The sequence below is a fragment of the Myxocyprinus asiaticus genome, chromosome 43 (genome assembly GCF_019703515.2).
Source record: "Myxocyprinus asiaticus isolate MX2 ecotype Aquarium Trade chromosome 43, UBuf_Myxa_2, whole genome shotgun sequence".
Taxonomy (NCBI): domain Eukaryota; kingdom Metazoa; phylum Chordata; class Actinopteri; order Cypriniformes; family Catostomidae; genus Myxocyprinus; species Myxocyprinus asiaticus.
In genome coordinates this window covers 1,488,928-1,503,864 of record NC_059386.1, presented here as the reverse complement: position 1 = coordinate 1,503,864, position 14,937 = coordinate 1,488,928, and the positions used below count along the sequence as shown (strand labels likewise).

The 14,937-nt window shown below is 40.6% G+C and overlaps 1 protein-coding gene across 6 annotated transcripts in view; it reads right to left on the bottom strand.

The window, feature by feature from the left end:
* Positions 1-14,937, bottom strand: part of LOC127433365 (PH and SEC7 domain-containing protein 3-like) — a 204,532-nt gene that overhangs the window by 122,371 nt on the left and 67,224 nt on the right. Inside the window, exon 1 of one of the 6 annotated variants that reach the window (XM_051685203.1) lies at positions 10,141-10,344. The exons of the other annotated variants lie outside the window; for them this stretch is intronic. Within the exon in view, the coding sequence (XP_051541163.1) occupies positions 10,141-10,208 (68 nt within the window). The 5' untranslated portion in view covers positions 10,209-10,344. Of the gene's footprint in view, positions 1-10,140; positions 10,345-14,937 lie in introns of those variants that run through there. 6 annotated transcript variants of the gene reach the window in all.

Genomic DNA, 14,937 nt, shown 5'->3' with positions numbered 1-14,937 from the left:
CAGCTCCTTTTATACCCGTATGTTCGGGGGAGTGGCATGCAAATACCACTCGCCAATTTTCATTGGCCTTTTATCAAGACCAGAGGTGTCTCGGGCTCCCAAGAGTGACCCCTAGTGTACATCGACACCAACGTCGAGTGAGTGACAGATAGGGAACTGTTTTTTTTCTTTTCCAAAAGTGGGTCTCCATTAAACGTCCATTAAACTGCTGATTTTTTAGTCTCATTCCATTCCTGATAAATAATTTTGCACTTTAATAAACAGTTCTTTTTTGTTAAGTTTTACATGTAAAAGAAAGGAACTTTTATGCATGTCTTAAAAGTAATAAAAAATACAAATACATAGAAATACATTCAAACTTAACTTTTCTTGATTCAGGAATGTTTAAAGGGGTCATGAAGTTCTATTTTTTATAACTGTATTATCTTTCCTGAGGTCCAGTGATGATGAATTTTTATTCACCAAAACAGTCACAATTTTGTAATATATCATATATCATATATCATTTTCCACCCTGTCTCTGGCCCTCTGTCTGAAACACTTGGTTTTGGCCTAAGCTCCTCTTTACAACTTCAACGTAAACGCCCACTGTTATGAATATTTCACAAACAATCCACGCTGACATGAGCCGAAAAAAAAAACACACACACACAGTCCAAAGCATGGTGAAATGACGCACACACATACTGTAGGCACACTGAGGTGCACATCACCGGAAACACACTGGCGCGGTCAAAGACGTCCATCTAATTCATGTTTATATACACCAACAATTAAATATAGTGCAGATGGGCGAAAGAATGGGTCCATGACGCGTTTGTGCTCAAAACAACAAGAGGCAGCAGCTGAATGAAAGAGAATTGCTTCTCCCTTTCAGAGTTGTAACTTGACAACGCATCTTTTAAAAGTGGCGAGATACATGACAGTGAGTCTGTGTAGTTCATGTTTATATACAAAATAATTAAATATTCGTGGAATCGTGAATTCAGTATCACGAATCAAATTATTATGCCAGTAATCATTGTTTTATAATAAATACATTTTAATAAAATTTGGCATTTTTATCTGATTAATCGAAGAAACAAACAAAGATTAATTAATCATCAAAAGAGCCAATAGTTGCAGCCCTATCTTAAAACGTCATGTAAAGGCAAACGCTGATTTTCTTACGCCACTTAAGGGATTTAGAGAAAGCGGTTTAACACACCTGCATTTCTCCCAGAGAATACGCCTTCAAATAAAGCTGCGCTCCTACTAGTTTTTAAAGAGTGCACATGTGTGTATACACTTAAGTACTCTGGGGGAATCCCAGTTTATGATGTCAGAGGAAAACCCCTCTATTGCAGCGCAATTGCAGGTTGCGATGGACAGTTACGGAAACAAACACTCGTTCACATTTATGAAAAAGAACATTATGTAAAAAAAATTCTAAAAACATTGCACTGCGATGTGCATCACCCAGTGTTACTGGCTTGCCAAGATACAATTTATTTCCGATTAAATCAACCGTAACAAGATGACACGGAAATGCGTGGCTTTTTAACACTTCTGTTTACAAATCTGAAGGCTGCTTATTTAGTTTGCTTATGCGTCTACGCATTACTTTATGGAGAGCTTATGACCTACAAGTGAAGTCTTGCCTTAATAACTTTACGTCCCAACTTGAGAGAGACCTTACGCACAGCTGGTGCAACTCTACCCAGAAGAACTCCTGATAAAGGTTTCATCTTCTTCATCTATACTACAGAATGGTGGCAGCAGTGAACATCATGAGCTATTGAGTTAGGAATTATTTTCTCCATTCCTGAAGTGAAAGCCTGCACATGTCACACTCCCACCCTTCAAAAACATCCTGGGACATCTCTATTCAAGCTCCCACACCTCCACATCTCAACAGCCCTGTGACTGACCTCAGATATACTGCAGGCATCTGAAGAACACTGTAATGACAGCAGAAGACTGGAACTCTAACTGATACCGGCTGTTCTCCCACTACATCAGCACAAGTACACTCCTCAGTGTTTGTGAGGCTCTATTCCCTGTAAAAGGGAATAGTATGCATTCTACAGTAGTTATTTTTATAATTTAAATATATATTTATTTTTCTCCCCAATTTGGAATGCCCAATTCCCAATGTGCCCTAAGTCCTCGTGGTGGCGTAGTGACTTGCCTCAATCCGGGTGGCATAGGATGAATCTCAGTTGCTCCACGTCTGAGACCGTCAATCCACGCATTTTATCACGTGGCTTGTTGAGCGCGTTACCGCGGAGACATGTGGAGGCTTCATGCTATCCTCTGCAGCATCCATGCACAACTCACCACGCACCCCATTGAAAGTGAGAACCACATTATAGCAACCACAAGGAGGTTACCCCAAGGACTCTACCCTCCCTAGCAAGCGGGCCAATTTGGTTGCTTAGGAGACCTGGCTGGAGTCACTTAGCACACCCTGGATTCGAACTCGTGACTCCAGGGGTGGTAGTTAGCGTCTTTACTCGCTGAGCTATCCAGGCCCCCCTTTACCAGCATTTATTAATCATTGTGGTTAAAGGATAGTTCACCCACAAATAATAATTCCCTTATCATTTACTCACACTCATGCCATCTCAAACTCATATGACTTTCTTTCTTCTGCGGAACACAAACAAAGATTTTTAGATGGATATAGTTTTTGTCCATACAATGTAAGTCAGTGGGGTCCAAACCCTTCAAATTCCAAAAAGGACATAAATGCAGCTTCTGAATCGATACCATCTGAAGAAATGAGAAATTCAGGAAGAAACGCTTCATTTCCAATCAGCTCTCCTATGTAGGTTCACGAGAGAAGCTTGCTCACAAGTCCTTATGCTTGACGCATGCATGCTTGCAAGTTCTCGTGAAAAAATTGCATCAAGCACAAGGACCTGTGAACAAGCTTCCTTCATGAACTTGCAGAGGAGAGTTGAGCAGAACTGAAGATTTTTGGTAACAAAGGAACAAATTTTTCTTTGTTTAGAATATGTTAATTTCAAAATATACAAATACACTTTTAAAATGAAAAGTTGCTTATGTTAAAATTAGTAAATGCATAATGAACTATAACAAACTAATAATGAACATTTGTATTTTTAGAAATTAATCTCCACCAAGATTAGTAAATGCTGTTAAGAAATATTGTTCATTGTTATAGTTCATGACACTTAATGCATTTACTAATGTTAACAAATCGAACCTTATTGTAAAGTGTTACCAATATGCTTAATTGTATTCAATTTCTCAGGTGAAATTTTCTCAGATCTCAAGTTCATGTTCACGCTGAAGGGTTGTAAGGGTCTCAAATTATACAGTTTATCAATGTATCAAAAAAATAGCAAAAAATTAATTTTGGTTCAATTTTATTTTACTTTAGTTAGTTTTGAAATAATGGAAATGTATTTTAGTTCAGTTTTCCAATTATGTTAGTTTTTTATTATTATTTCAATTAATGAAAATGTTTTCCATTCGTCTTCGTTTCAGCTTTTGTTACTGATAATAACACTGCCTCAAGAAGGAGCAGTAGTGTAGTCTAGCGTATCCGCTATGCAGTATGGCCACCTATCTTTCTAAGGATTTTGCATGTGCTCACCTAAATTGACTGAGGATACATATGGTCGTCAAACATCAAGTAGGCTTTTGACCCTTAACTTTTCAAACTACTGATGTGATGTCACCGCACTGTTGAATGAACTGTGATTTTTTTATTTTATTTAAAAAGTGTACAGAGATTCCCTTTAAATGCTCACAGAGCAAAGGAAGGCGGGAGACCTGGCCTGAAGGCACGGGCAAGATCTTTGCAGATGTTGGCCATGTTAACTGCCCAGTAATGTCATTTTTTTCTATCTTTTTCTGTCTATTGAGAAGAATGTGTGCAGTTATCTAAGGCTGTTGTGTCTGTGCTGTCTGATGTAAAGCACTCGGCCTTGAGCAGAAGGTCACACCAGTGAAATGTGAAGCCGATAAGCAATGACTTGCTAGAGCCAGCCAACACACACACACACACACAGGTCACATTCAGGTCAGTAGATTATCAAGGTGTTTTCTGATCAGTTCAATCACAGTCGCTTACATCAGCCGTCAGTCTCATGAATATACACACACTCTTATCACAGCATGATTCAGTGTGACTGTTTTCACCACACATTTATAGTTCCCTCTGTATCTAAAATATCACAAACTTATTTATGTGTTTATATTTACAGTAGATATTGGCTGTTAGTGTTTAACGGTATTAGAATTTATTTTTATTTTTTTTAAGAGAATGGGTTTAATACAAGTCAACAGCATTTGTTGTATAATGCTGAATAAAACAAAAAATTATTTTGTCCCTTGTTTTTTTTTTTTATAAAAAGTTTAAAAACAGGCATTACAAAAATAGGGTAGCCAGACATCCTGTTTTTCCAGTTCCGTATTCAAGCACTTTTTCTAGTGTCCCGACTTATTCTGAAAAAATCGTGTTTTGTCCTGCATTTCCCCTCTCCTAAAATTTCTCTATCGCCTATGCGGCTTTCTCAGTCAGGTGAATATTGTAATTAAAGGTAGCCAAGGATACGGCTTGTAAAACCAATAAAATCACACCATGTTATTTGAAGTACATGATTGGATTAAACTATCTAATCACAATCCCCTATCAATAGACGTCCAGTTAGTGAACTGATTAAAGAGTCAGTTTGAAATAACACACAGATTAAATTGCAGCTCGAAAAATGTCAAGGAAGCGTGCATGTCCATTTAATGAGGATCTTCAAAAAGAGTTTACATTTCTGAAAAAGGAGTCACAGACAGAGCCTAGTAAAGTGAGGTGTGAGATTTGTGGAGCCCGCTTTTCCGTCGCCCATGGAGGCCGCACCGACAACGCGCAGAATGTTCATACAAAAAAGCATGTGGATGCTGCTAAAAGTAAGTGTGCCACACCAAGTGTTAGCAATGAAGCAAAGTTCTGAATCTGACAAGGTGCATGCAAGTGAAGGACTTTTAGCTTATCATTCTGTTATGCACGGCCATGGCTTTGCACATTCATGACCTGAGAAAAGTCTTGCAGGCCAGGCTGGAGGAATCATTCATACCCTCTGACATTCAAAAGCAGTTGGATGCCCTGGTTGAAGCTGGTGACATGCGAGCGGATGATTTCTTTTGTGCAGTCAGAAACATTTATTCAGCATTGGTGGATTACCTCCAAAATTTTAGCCGCTCATTGGAGAACACAGAAAAACTTGAGTGGGCCCTACTGAGAGACATCCCAGAGTGGAAAGACATTCAGAGCAGCCTCGAAAACTTCTACTCCAGAAACCCCGCTCTCAGTTTGACTGACGAAACAACAGTCTTTGATGAGTGGGCTTGCGCGAAAACAAAACTGTCACTCGTCGCATCACTGAGTGGAACATGAACAAGACGGCCGTGTCTAAGAGATGGATAGATGTTTTTCGTGAGCTGGAGAGCAAGACCATCAACTTCAAAATCTTAGCCAGGGTTTTGGAGTTTGTTTTATACCTGCCTGGGACATCTGCATCTGAGCGTGTGTTCTCATTAATGAACGCAGCATGGACACTGGATAAATCTGACTCAGTCATGAAGGCAATACTTTTCGTACGTCTTAATTTTGGACTGGACTGCTCTGTATTTTACAATAAACTCTTGAAAGACAAGGGCACACTGAGAAAAATTGCTGCCACCAAAAAATACAAGGTGACAACAGTTACAGAGGCGGATGCACCCTCCACTTCGCACTGATCTGCGCCTAGGTAAGGATACATCAATTTCATTTTTGCTGGGAGGGGGCTGTCCCATTTTCCACAAGCAGGAATCTGGTCACCCATACAAAAAGGCACTTACAATAAAAGTAAACGGTGCAAGAGTTTGGTGTGTTTATAGTTCACCCAACAATTTACATTTTGTCATAATTTACTCACTTTCATGTAGTTCCAAATTCTTTCTTATGCAGAAACACAAAATGATAATTTTTATTCAGAATTTATCATTATTTTTCAGTGTAAATCCTGCAGCCCAATGCACATTCATAAGATCTATGAGAGAAGCCTGTTTACAGTGGCACAGTGGTTTTTAGCGCCAAACAAAGAAATTTCTCACGTGAGCTTCTCTCATAGCGCTCAACACAGATAACAGGATTTTCACTCTGAAATGACTTAAAATTTTTGTTGTTTCTCACCAAAACATATTGTTTGCATTCAGAAGACTTTGATTATGAAGCACAAGCCCCATGGACTATTTTTATGATACTGCTGGGTGCTTTTTTAAGCTTTCAAGTGAGTCACTATTAGGGCTGGGTGATATATCGAATATTCACGATATGATCGTGATGATTTTGCTGGTCCATTCACCTCCCAAGAAGTGTTTGCTGTTGGATATACGGCGCATTCCAGCGGCTTTTCTCTCCTTCTGCACAGATCTGTGCAGATTACACCCCTGGGCACTTCGATTGACGTGAACATATTTTTAAAGATGCGTCTTTTTCAAGATGCCTTTCCGTCTTTGTGTGATACCTGGATGCGGTCGCTATCTCTCCACGTCCGACGGCTACGGGCTCTGCCTCACGTGTCTGGGTCGTAATCACACTGAGGCAGCGTTCGTGGATGGTTCATGTTCTCATTGCGAGAATATGATCATGGCAACGTTGCGGTCGCGGCTTTCCTCCTTCCGGGGGAAAGCCACTCTAGCCGCCCCCCGCACTGTGCCTTCTACCTCCGGGTACGAGGACGGCCCGGCTGGCGCTGGAGGCGATTTGGGGTCTTCAATGAGCGCGGCTCCACCAGGTAAATCCCGCAGACCTCCCATTCCCCAGCACGCTCGTTTGCCACCGGTGAGTTCCGAGAGGAAACCAGCTCGCCCCAGGGCCAGCTTAGTGTCCCTTTTGGAGCTCCGGAGCGGGATGAGTGCTCGATCGCTGCATCAGAGAGCGTACTGGCGATGTCAGATGCCGAGGACTCGACTGGGCTGCCACCTTCGGGACGGCCCGCCCAGTCTGAGGCTGACGGCGAGATGACCGCCATGCTTGCCCAGGCCGCCGCGTGTGTCGGGCTGGAGTGAAACCTTCCACCCTCCCCTGAGCCACCTGGCGGGATCGCCCGGCACTCCCTTCCAAGGCCTGTAGGACGACGTCGTCTCTGACGGCCAAAGGTGTCTCAGGCCGACTCTGCCCTGCATGCCATGGCCCTCCTGCAAGTACAACAGGCCAAGGCACTAAAGGAACTGCACGTGGGTTGTCCTGATCCCAATGGGATGCAGGAGCTGCGCTCGGCGACCGACCTCACCCTTCAGGCGACGAAGGTCACGGCACGAGCACTCGGGCAGACGATGTCCGCCCTCGTGGTCCAGGAACGGCACTTGTGGCTGAATCTGGTCGAGATGAGGGACAAGGTTCACTTTCTCAACACCCCCATCTCCCAGATCGGCCTATTCGGCGACACCGTCGAGGACTTCGCCCAGCAGTTCTCGGCGGTGAGGAAACAGACGGAGGCTATACAACACATCTTGCCCTGGCGCGGCTCAAGATCCCGTATGCTGTCTGCTCGCCGAGGGCGTCGCCCTGCTGCGGCGAAAGTCCAGGTGGCTCCGCCTCAGCCCAAGCCCAGTTCTCAGCCCCAGCGTAGAGCCCCCCACAGGAAGCTGACGCCCCCCGCCTTACGGGCCGGCACGAGGACCCAGAAGGCTCCTGAGCACCCCTGAGACGGATGACTCAGGGAGCGAGATGTCTGCTGCAAACCCGGAGCTGGTATCCAGACCACTCCATCTTCCGGTGGAGGGCCGGGAGGTAAATCCTTGGTTTCCTCACTCCCTGGGTCACATAGCCAGTGTTTATTACGGCAACTGCGAAGGCCCGCACGGCCAGGTGGTTGTGATGGACTATGAGGACGGTCAAAAAGTCCCTCCTCCCCCGTAGCCGACCCCCCCGACACCGGGTACATTCACAGCCGGAAACAGTATGTGTGCTAATATACCCTTACTGAGGTAGGTGCTCCACAGGTGCCGGTTACTCCGGTAACTACCTGTGATATATTTTCTGCAGTACGGTCTCCCTGTTGGCAGACCTGCGTCTCCCTTCGACAGAGCCCTCTCTGTCCAGGTCACAGTGTTTGTAGAGCTCCTCCCTTTTCAGGCAGGACCTACCACCGCGCCTCTTCCATGTCCGGCTCTGAGCCCACATGACATGCTTGCCACATTGCCCCAGCCGAATAACTGAATACTCTGTGGAGAGAAAACATAGAGAGAAAAGGCCGCAGCTGTTATAGTTGTGTAATTTCCATTATCGCAAATTAAAACCAAGTTCACAAAACAAGTTATTTGTTGTATTTTTTATTTTTTTTTAAAGAATACTACTTTAAGTTGAAAACTATTATTATAATTTTTCAGACACATTTAAAAATATGTTGCTAAAAATAAAAAGTGCAATAATTTTTGTTGTGGGGGAAGAAAAAATCTGAACAACTGGGCAGAACAAATGCACCACTGCTTATTCAGATCATAAATACTCACTGACACTGACTGCAACTTCAGTGTATTTAGTGTTCGCAGTAAAATATTTCATGAAATACTGCAGACTTTAAAGTCTATGGATAACTGCAGATGATGGAGGGAGCGCAAGGCTAGACAACATTACATTCATGATGGATTAAGTTTCTTGTAATAATGACATCATTAGAAAACTAGAAAAAGAAAGTGTGTGAAGCCAAACGGAAGCCTTACCTTGAAGTTTAAAACTGCTTTAAAAAGTCTAAAGTTTAAACAATTATTTAATGCTTATGTAGTTTAAATACTTGAGCTGTTTAGGGCAGATTAGAGGTCTGTTACAAGTAATAAGTTTTGTTCCAGTCCTTGAATCTGATTGGATGTGAGGTGTTCCAGGTGTGCTGATATAGGAGTCTAACAGCACTAGGATGTTTTATTGTTTGTATCACTCTGCTTGTGTTCATGTCGCTCTAATGAGAGCAGTACAGAGAGTTAGAGGTGGAGATCTTGATTCATCCATCTGACATTACATATTTACACCAGTAGGTGGCAAAGAGTGAGTGTCTTGAGAGCATGTTGGCATAGTCTGTGAATCAAGTGCTAAGCTTTTCAAAGTTTACACTGTTGACTGCAACCCCCTACGGTCGTTCAACGAATGCGCAACTCGACTTCTTTGTGATACTCTTTAGGACATTCAACGCAAGGCACATGCGCAGATGATGCACATAAATGTCTAAATATCGGGCTGCATGTGGACATTATGTATGGAGTGAAATTTACATCACGCTAAATGTGCATTACTGTGTTCTTACCAAGGTATTGGCATTCAGAATTATTGTTTGGGCATTGTCAGATATTTTGTTCTTGGGGTAAGGGTTTAAATCAACCTCTGAGTATGATTAATAACAGTATATTGACTTTGTCAAGTCAATGTAATAAAATATAATAAATGACAGTAGTGCTATGGTACTGGTATTCAAGCTTCAGAATACTTGCGATACCACAGTCATTTTAAATTGGCAGTACCGTAATAACCATTGTATTTTTGGTAGTAAATATTAGGGATGCACTGATATAATTTTTTTTGGCCGGTACCGATTTTAACAAATAATTATTGGCCGATAACAATGCACTGTGCTCTGCTGTTCTGTGACGGTCTCAATGTGTTCAATGAGTGTTCTTTGGAGGGTGGTGTTTTGAACAAAGGGGCCGTGTCTAACTTAACGGCCCAGTCTCGTGGAAGAACGGCTAAAATCACTTACATAATAAATCAACTGAAAGTTAATTGCTATCATAATTAAAATGACCTGGAGTCAGCCAAAGATTATGAGATAATACAAAGCCCTGAGGGAAGCATCTATATATTTCATTATGTTATTATAATAAGAACATTTATCACTGATGGTTACATTTATTATCATTTGTAACGTGTTTGAGGAGCAGCCCACTGGAGTAAAGGAGGGGGGGAGGATTACACAATATCAACCTTTCAGCTTTAGAGGACGTTCAGAGCGAACAGACCTGAGCCCTTCTGCCGCTGCTGTTCTGAGACGTCACTGCAGTCCACACACACACACACACACACACACACACACAGATGCAGCAGCCATCTGTGTGAATTGCCAAGAGAAGCGTGTCATGCAAGCTGAAGGTCAGACTTACTGTGCGGACAAGCGCTCTGCATCAGACAGGCCGGGCTGAGAGATGCATCCGGACACTATGGAGCCCATGAGAGTCAGCGGATGAAATCCTGATGGGTCGTACTGTATGGCTGGACGCTCTGCTCTGACCTACACTGAGACAGCTGCGTGTGTGCTGGGACACTGTTTGCACTCATTCATTAGTCTCATCACTGCAGTCGCTACCATCAACTCCTGCCTCTCAGTCCATCTGCGGACCGGCCGGACGAAAGGAGGGACTGGAGCAGCAGACGCGTGTGTATGAAGCGAGAAAGCTAAAGATGTGCTTTATTTACCTCCATCAGGAGGCTGCAGGCTGCGGTCTGATGCTCCACTGCAGCTATAAATAACAGCAGCTGGGCCGATGGGTCTGATGAAGTAATGTAGCGTGATCAGACTACAGTGATCGCTGACGCGCGCGGGTGAGATGCATGTTTACTCGCACATTATCATTATTTTGCTATAGTAGAGTGTGCTGCTGTTGCTGCATTTATCCGTATACACAAAATTAAAGTTACAACAGAGATCGGATTCATCTGACAATAAGTGTGAGAGTCCAGTGAGTATGGTGAACAGCTCAAAGCTTCACTCACACTGACACATAACCGCCATAACCCACACACACAATATCTCATTCAGAAACTCTTTCAGTTCAGTGCAGTTTGAACTCACAGAGGAAGCAGAACCATAAATATGAAGTGGAAAGAATGAAAGAGTACTGAAACTGTGATCAATTCTAATAATAAATCAATATATACACATCAGCAAAACAGTACTGCTAGAGTTTTACAGTACTGCAATAACTAGTTTCAGTTTTTAATATGACCAATTATTAGTACAGAATAATAAAATTAGTAATTAATAAAGATAATTTTAGAATGATTTCAAAAATAAATAATAAAGATGAAAATCATCACAAATATATGAAGGTGTTTCATTAACTTTCTTCAACTTGCACTTTCAGTCCTGTGTATTTCTAGAAAGTAAAATCCTGTTTAAAGGAATATTTCAGGTTCAAAACAAGTTCATCTCAATCAACAGCATTTGTGGAGTACTGTTGATTACCACAAAAATTAATTTCGACTCGTCCCTCCTTTTCTTTAAAAAAAGCAAAAATCTGTTGCAGTGAGACACTTACAATAGAAGTCAATGGGGTCAATCTGTAAACATTAAAGTACTCACTGTTTCAAAAGTATAAACACAAGACATAAACAATATGTGTGTAAACATGATTTTACTGTGATAACATTGTTTCACCCCAAAAAAAAAATATTTTTGCTGCTTGTTCAAGTTGCTTAATTCAAATAAACTAAAGGAACTCAATTCTGGAACAACTTGATTTCATTGTGTTCTATCCATTTAAATTTGTAAAATGGAAGTTTACTTAATCCATTTGAGTTGGGACTACATGAATACTTTTTGTGGTGTTAATGTAGCATTGATGAAACTGGGCAGGGGTTTTCAATTTCCCAGCATGCTTTGCATTGGGCTGGATAGGGACAACAGATGTTGAAATTACAGTAAGTGTTATTTTATGAATTTTTGAGCAAGATGAGAACAGGAGGAGATTTGTTCATGCTTAATGTTCTGTTATATTGGTATTTAAAAAGAGTGTCTGTTATGCTGGACTTTTGGGGGTTACCATTGTGGTGAAGAATGTTGCTTGTGTTTAGGTTGAGGATGGAAGTTCTCTTTCAAGTGGTACTTGATTCAAGTGCTGCTTAGCTCTATAAGCAGTTACTATAAAATTGAAAGTGCAACAGTTTCACTGTCCTTACACTTGCTCACCTGGCATATACTAATCATTAACAAAATAAATTAAGTTGGACCAACATAAAAAAAAATTAACTATAGTATAGAGTTTGACAATCCTAATGAAGTTGAGTTAAATCTACTATGATATGACCTAATCCAACTAAATTATTTTGGCTCAATGAAACTGACTTAATCTGAATGAAAGACATTACATTGCTTGTAAAAACTTTCTACAGTTCAATTCAGTAAGGGTAACTACTGCCTAAAGACTACATTTTTTGAGAGTAACCTTTTATGTGTAAAGTTATGTCCAACTTTACAACTTCATTGTCATGATAACATAATGCTGTAAAACCCAAAATGACAATTTAAACAACTTTACAGCTCAAATAATACACAAGTTTTAACAGAAGAATTAATGTAAGTACTTTTATAAAATTGTAAGCTTCACATTTCTACTTTTAAACCCTCCAAAAATTTACCCCATTGACTTCCATTGTAAGTGCTTCACTGAAACCTTGATTTTTGCTTTTCTTTAAAGGGGTCATGTCATGAGAAATCTAATTTTCCTTGATATTTTGACATATAAGAGGTCTTTCTACTATAAACCATAGTCAATTTCAGAACTCAAACCTTAATCCCCAATGCAATAAAAGCATTATTGAAACCAAGCTGAAAAAAATGCCTTGTTCTCTACTTCGCGACAACTCTACGTCATTTGGAGGCTCATTAATTCATGACCACCTCTACAGCGTAAAAACATTAACGCCTACCCCCGCCCACTGGTGCTTCAGTTCGTAAACTGAGAGAGAAGGTCAAATAGGCCTAATGTGGCCTAACTATTCCTGAACACCAAAAGTGACCCATCTGGAATATTTTAAATTATGTTTGTATTTAAATATGCACAAACATCTTTGACCGCTAAAAAAGACGTGGTGTCCGAAGTATCGAAGTTGCAACTCTGTCATTCAGCTGCTGCCTCTTGTTGTTTTGAGCACAAATGCATCATGGACACATTCTTTCAACCATCTGCGCTATTTTTAATTGTTGGTGTATGAAAACATGCACTGTATGGATGTCTTTGACCATTTAGATGCATTTCTGGCGATGTGCATTTCAGTGCAGAATGATACTGGAAACTGTATGTGTGTGCGTCTAGTTCAGACCATGCTTTGGTCTATGCATGTGTGTCATGTGGATGTGTCTTCAGCATATTTCAGTGTGCATGTCATGTTTTTTCAGCTCATATCAACGTGGATTGCTTGTGAACCAGTCATAATACGATTCAAACTTTGTAAAGGAACTGTTTTTAAAGGATGGGACAGTTAAAAACACTTGGACCCAATGCAAAACAGTAAGTAAATCATTCCATTCATGAATATTTCAAATGTCATGACTTTTTGATAGTTTATCGTGCTGACACTCTATTTACACCAGTAGAGTCCATTGACGCAACACAATGGCTTGAGGCTGTCTACACCGGGCGTGTCGACACAAACTTTCTAAACCATTTATTTGAGTAGTTGGCAGTAGTAGCGCCAGCGCGTGCAGCACAAAATGGAACAGGACATCTGTTTACTGTCAGCGCATTGCGACGTGCCGCAACGGACACTTCCATGATAGACAACATCATCGATTATAATGGGTTCTATCGCTTTTGATGCAACTCTTGCATCCGGTGTAGACAGGGTGTGAGTGTTAACAGTTGTGCTTGAGATGAACAGTTTAATATATTCAGATGCAATGTGTTGGATGTGCGTTATGTGTGAACCCTGAAATTTTGTTTGATAATGTTGAGGGGCTTGTTTATTCTCTTTTGTTTACGTTGACGTTTTAAGGAGGTGCTTAGGCCAAAACTGAGCATTTCATACAGAGGGCCAGAGACAGGGTGGAAAGTAATCATATATTACAAAATTACAAAAAAAACATTACTAAAATTATCAGTGGACCTCAGGGAAGATAATAAAACTATAAAAAAAATAGCACTTTTTGACCCCTTTAAAGAAAAGGACGAATCATTTCAAAATATGTTTTTGTAGTAATCAACATTAGTCCACAAATGCTGTAGATTGAGCTTAACTTGTATTGAACCTTAAATTGACAGCTTAAATGGTATTTTTCAAAACTAGTTTGTTGTTGTTGTTTTCTTTTCTTCAGTTGTCCAACAGTGTATGTTCATGCATCTCAGGAGATTTATGTTATTTCTTCTAAAAATGTACTTTCTGGTCAAGAACAAGGCTAAAATAGTAAGATGTATACTGTCATGTTTAAATGTGTTTTTGTTCATGTTTTGAGTTCATGTCTTTTATTTTGAAAGTTTAGTTCCTGTTCCTGTTTCATGTCATGTGGTTTCCTGGTCATGTGATATCCTGTTTCCTCTATGTTCATGGGACTTGTTTTCATTGGTTTATTGTCTTGTTAACTTGTTATCAGTCTTGTTGTGTCATTGGTTCATGTTTTAGTAATCTAGTTATATAATAAAAATAAACCCCTGGGACATGAAAGTGCCCAAAGCTGAAGAAACACCCATAAATGTAATGACTGATGTATAAGCCAAATAATAACATAAAACAGTTTCTAAATTCTGATTGGACGAGCCGTGTTTGAAGACGCTGTAAAATGCCGATAAACACACACCTGTGAAAGCACATTCTATAGTAACGCGGCAAGTTGAGACCCTTAACAGCACAAAGTTAGATCAATGAACTAAATTACTTGCCAAAAGTACTGTTTATTCTGATTACTAATATTTCATAAATGATTGAGCATTGGTGATTTTGTGTTATATTGCTGCTGCAGCTGTTTTATAAAAGCCATGAGAGGCCATGAGTTACAGTGTTCTTACAATGCATAAGGGGTATTTAGGCACTAAATCACTTCAACACATGGCTTACAATGAACTGTCATAACATAACAGTTAGATAACCTAAGTTGATATCTTTAGAAACAACAAACACAATGACTCAATATTAACTGTTATTACTGATTAATAATAATTTTTCCTCTCAATAAGAATGTCTGAATG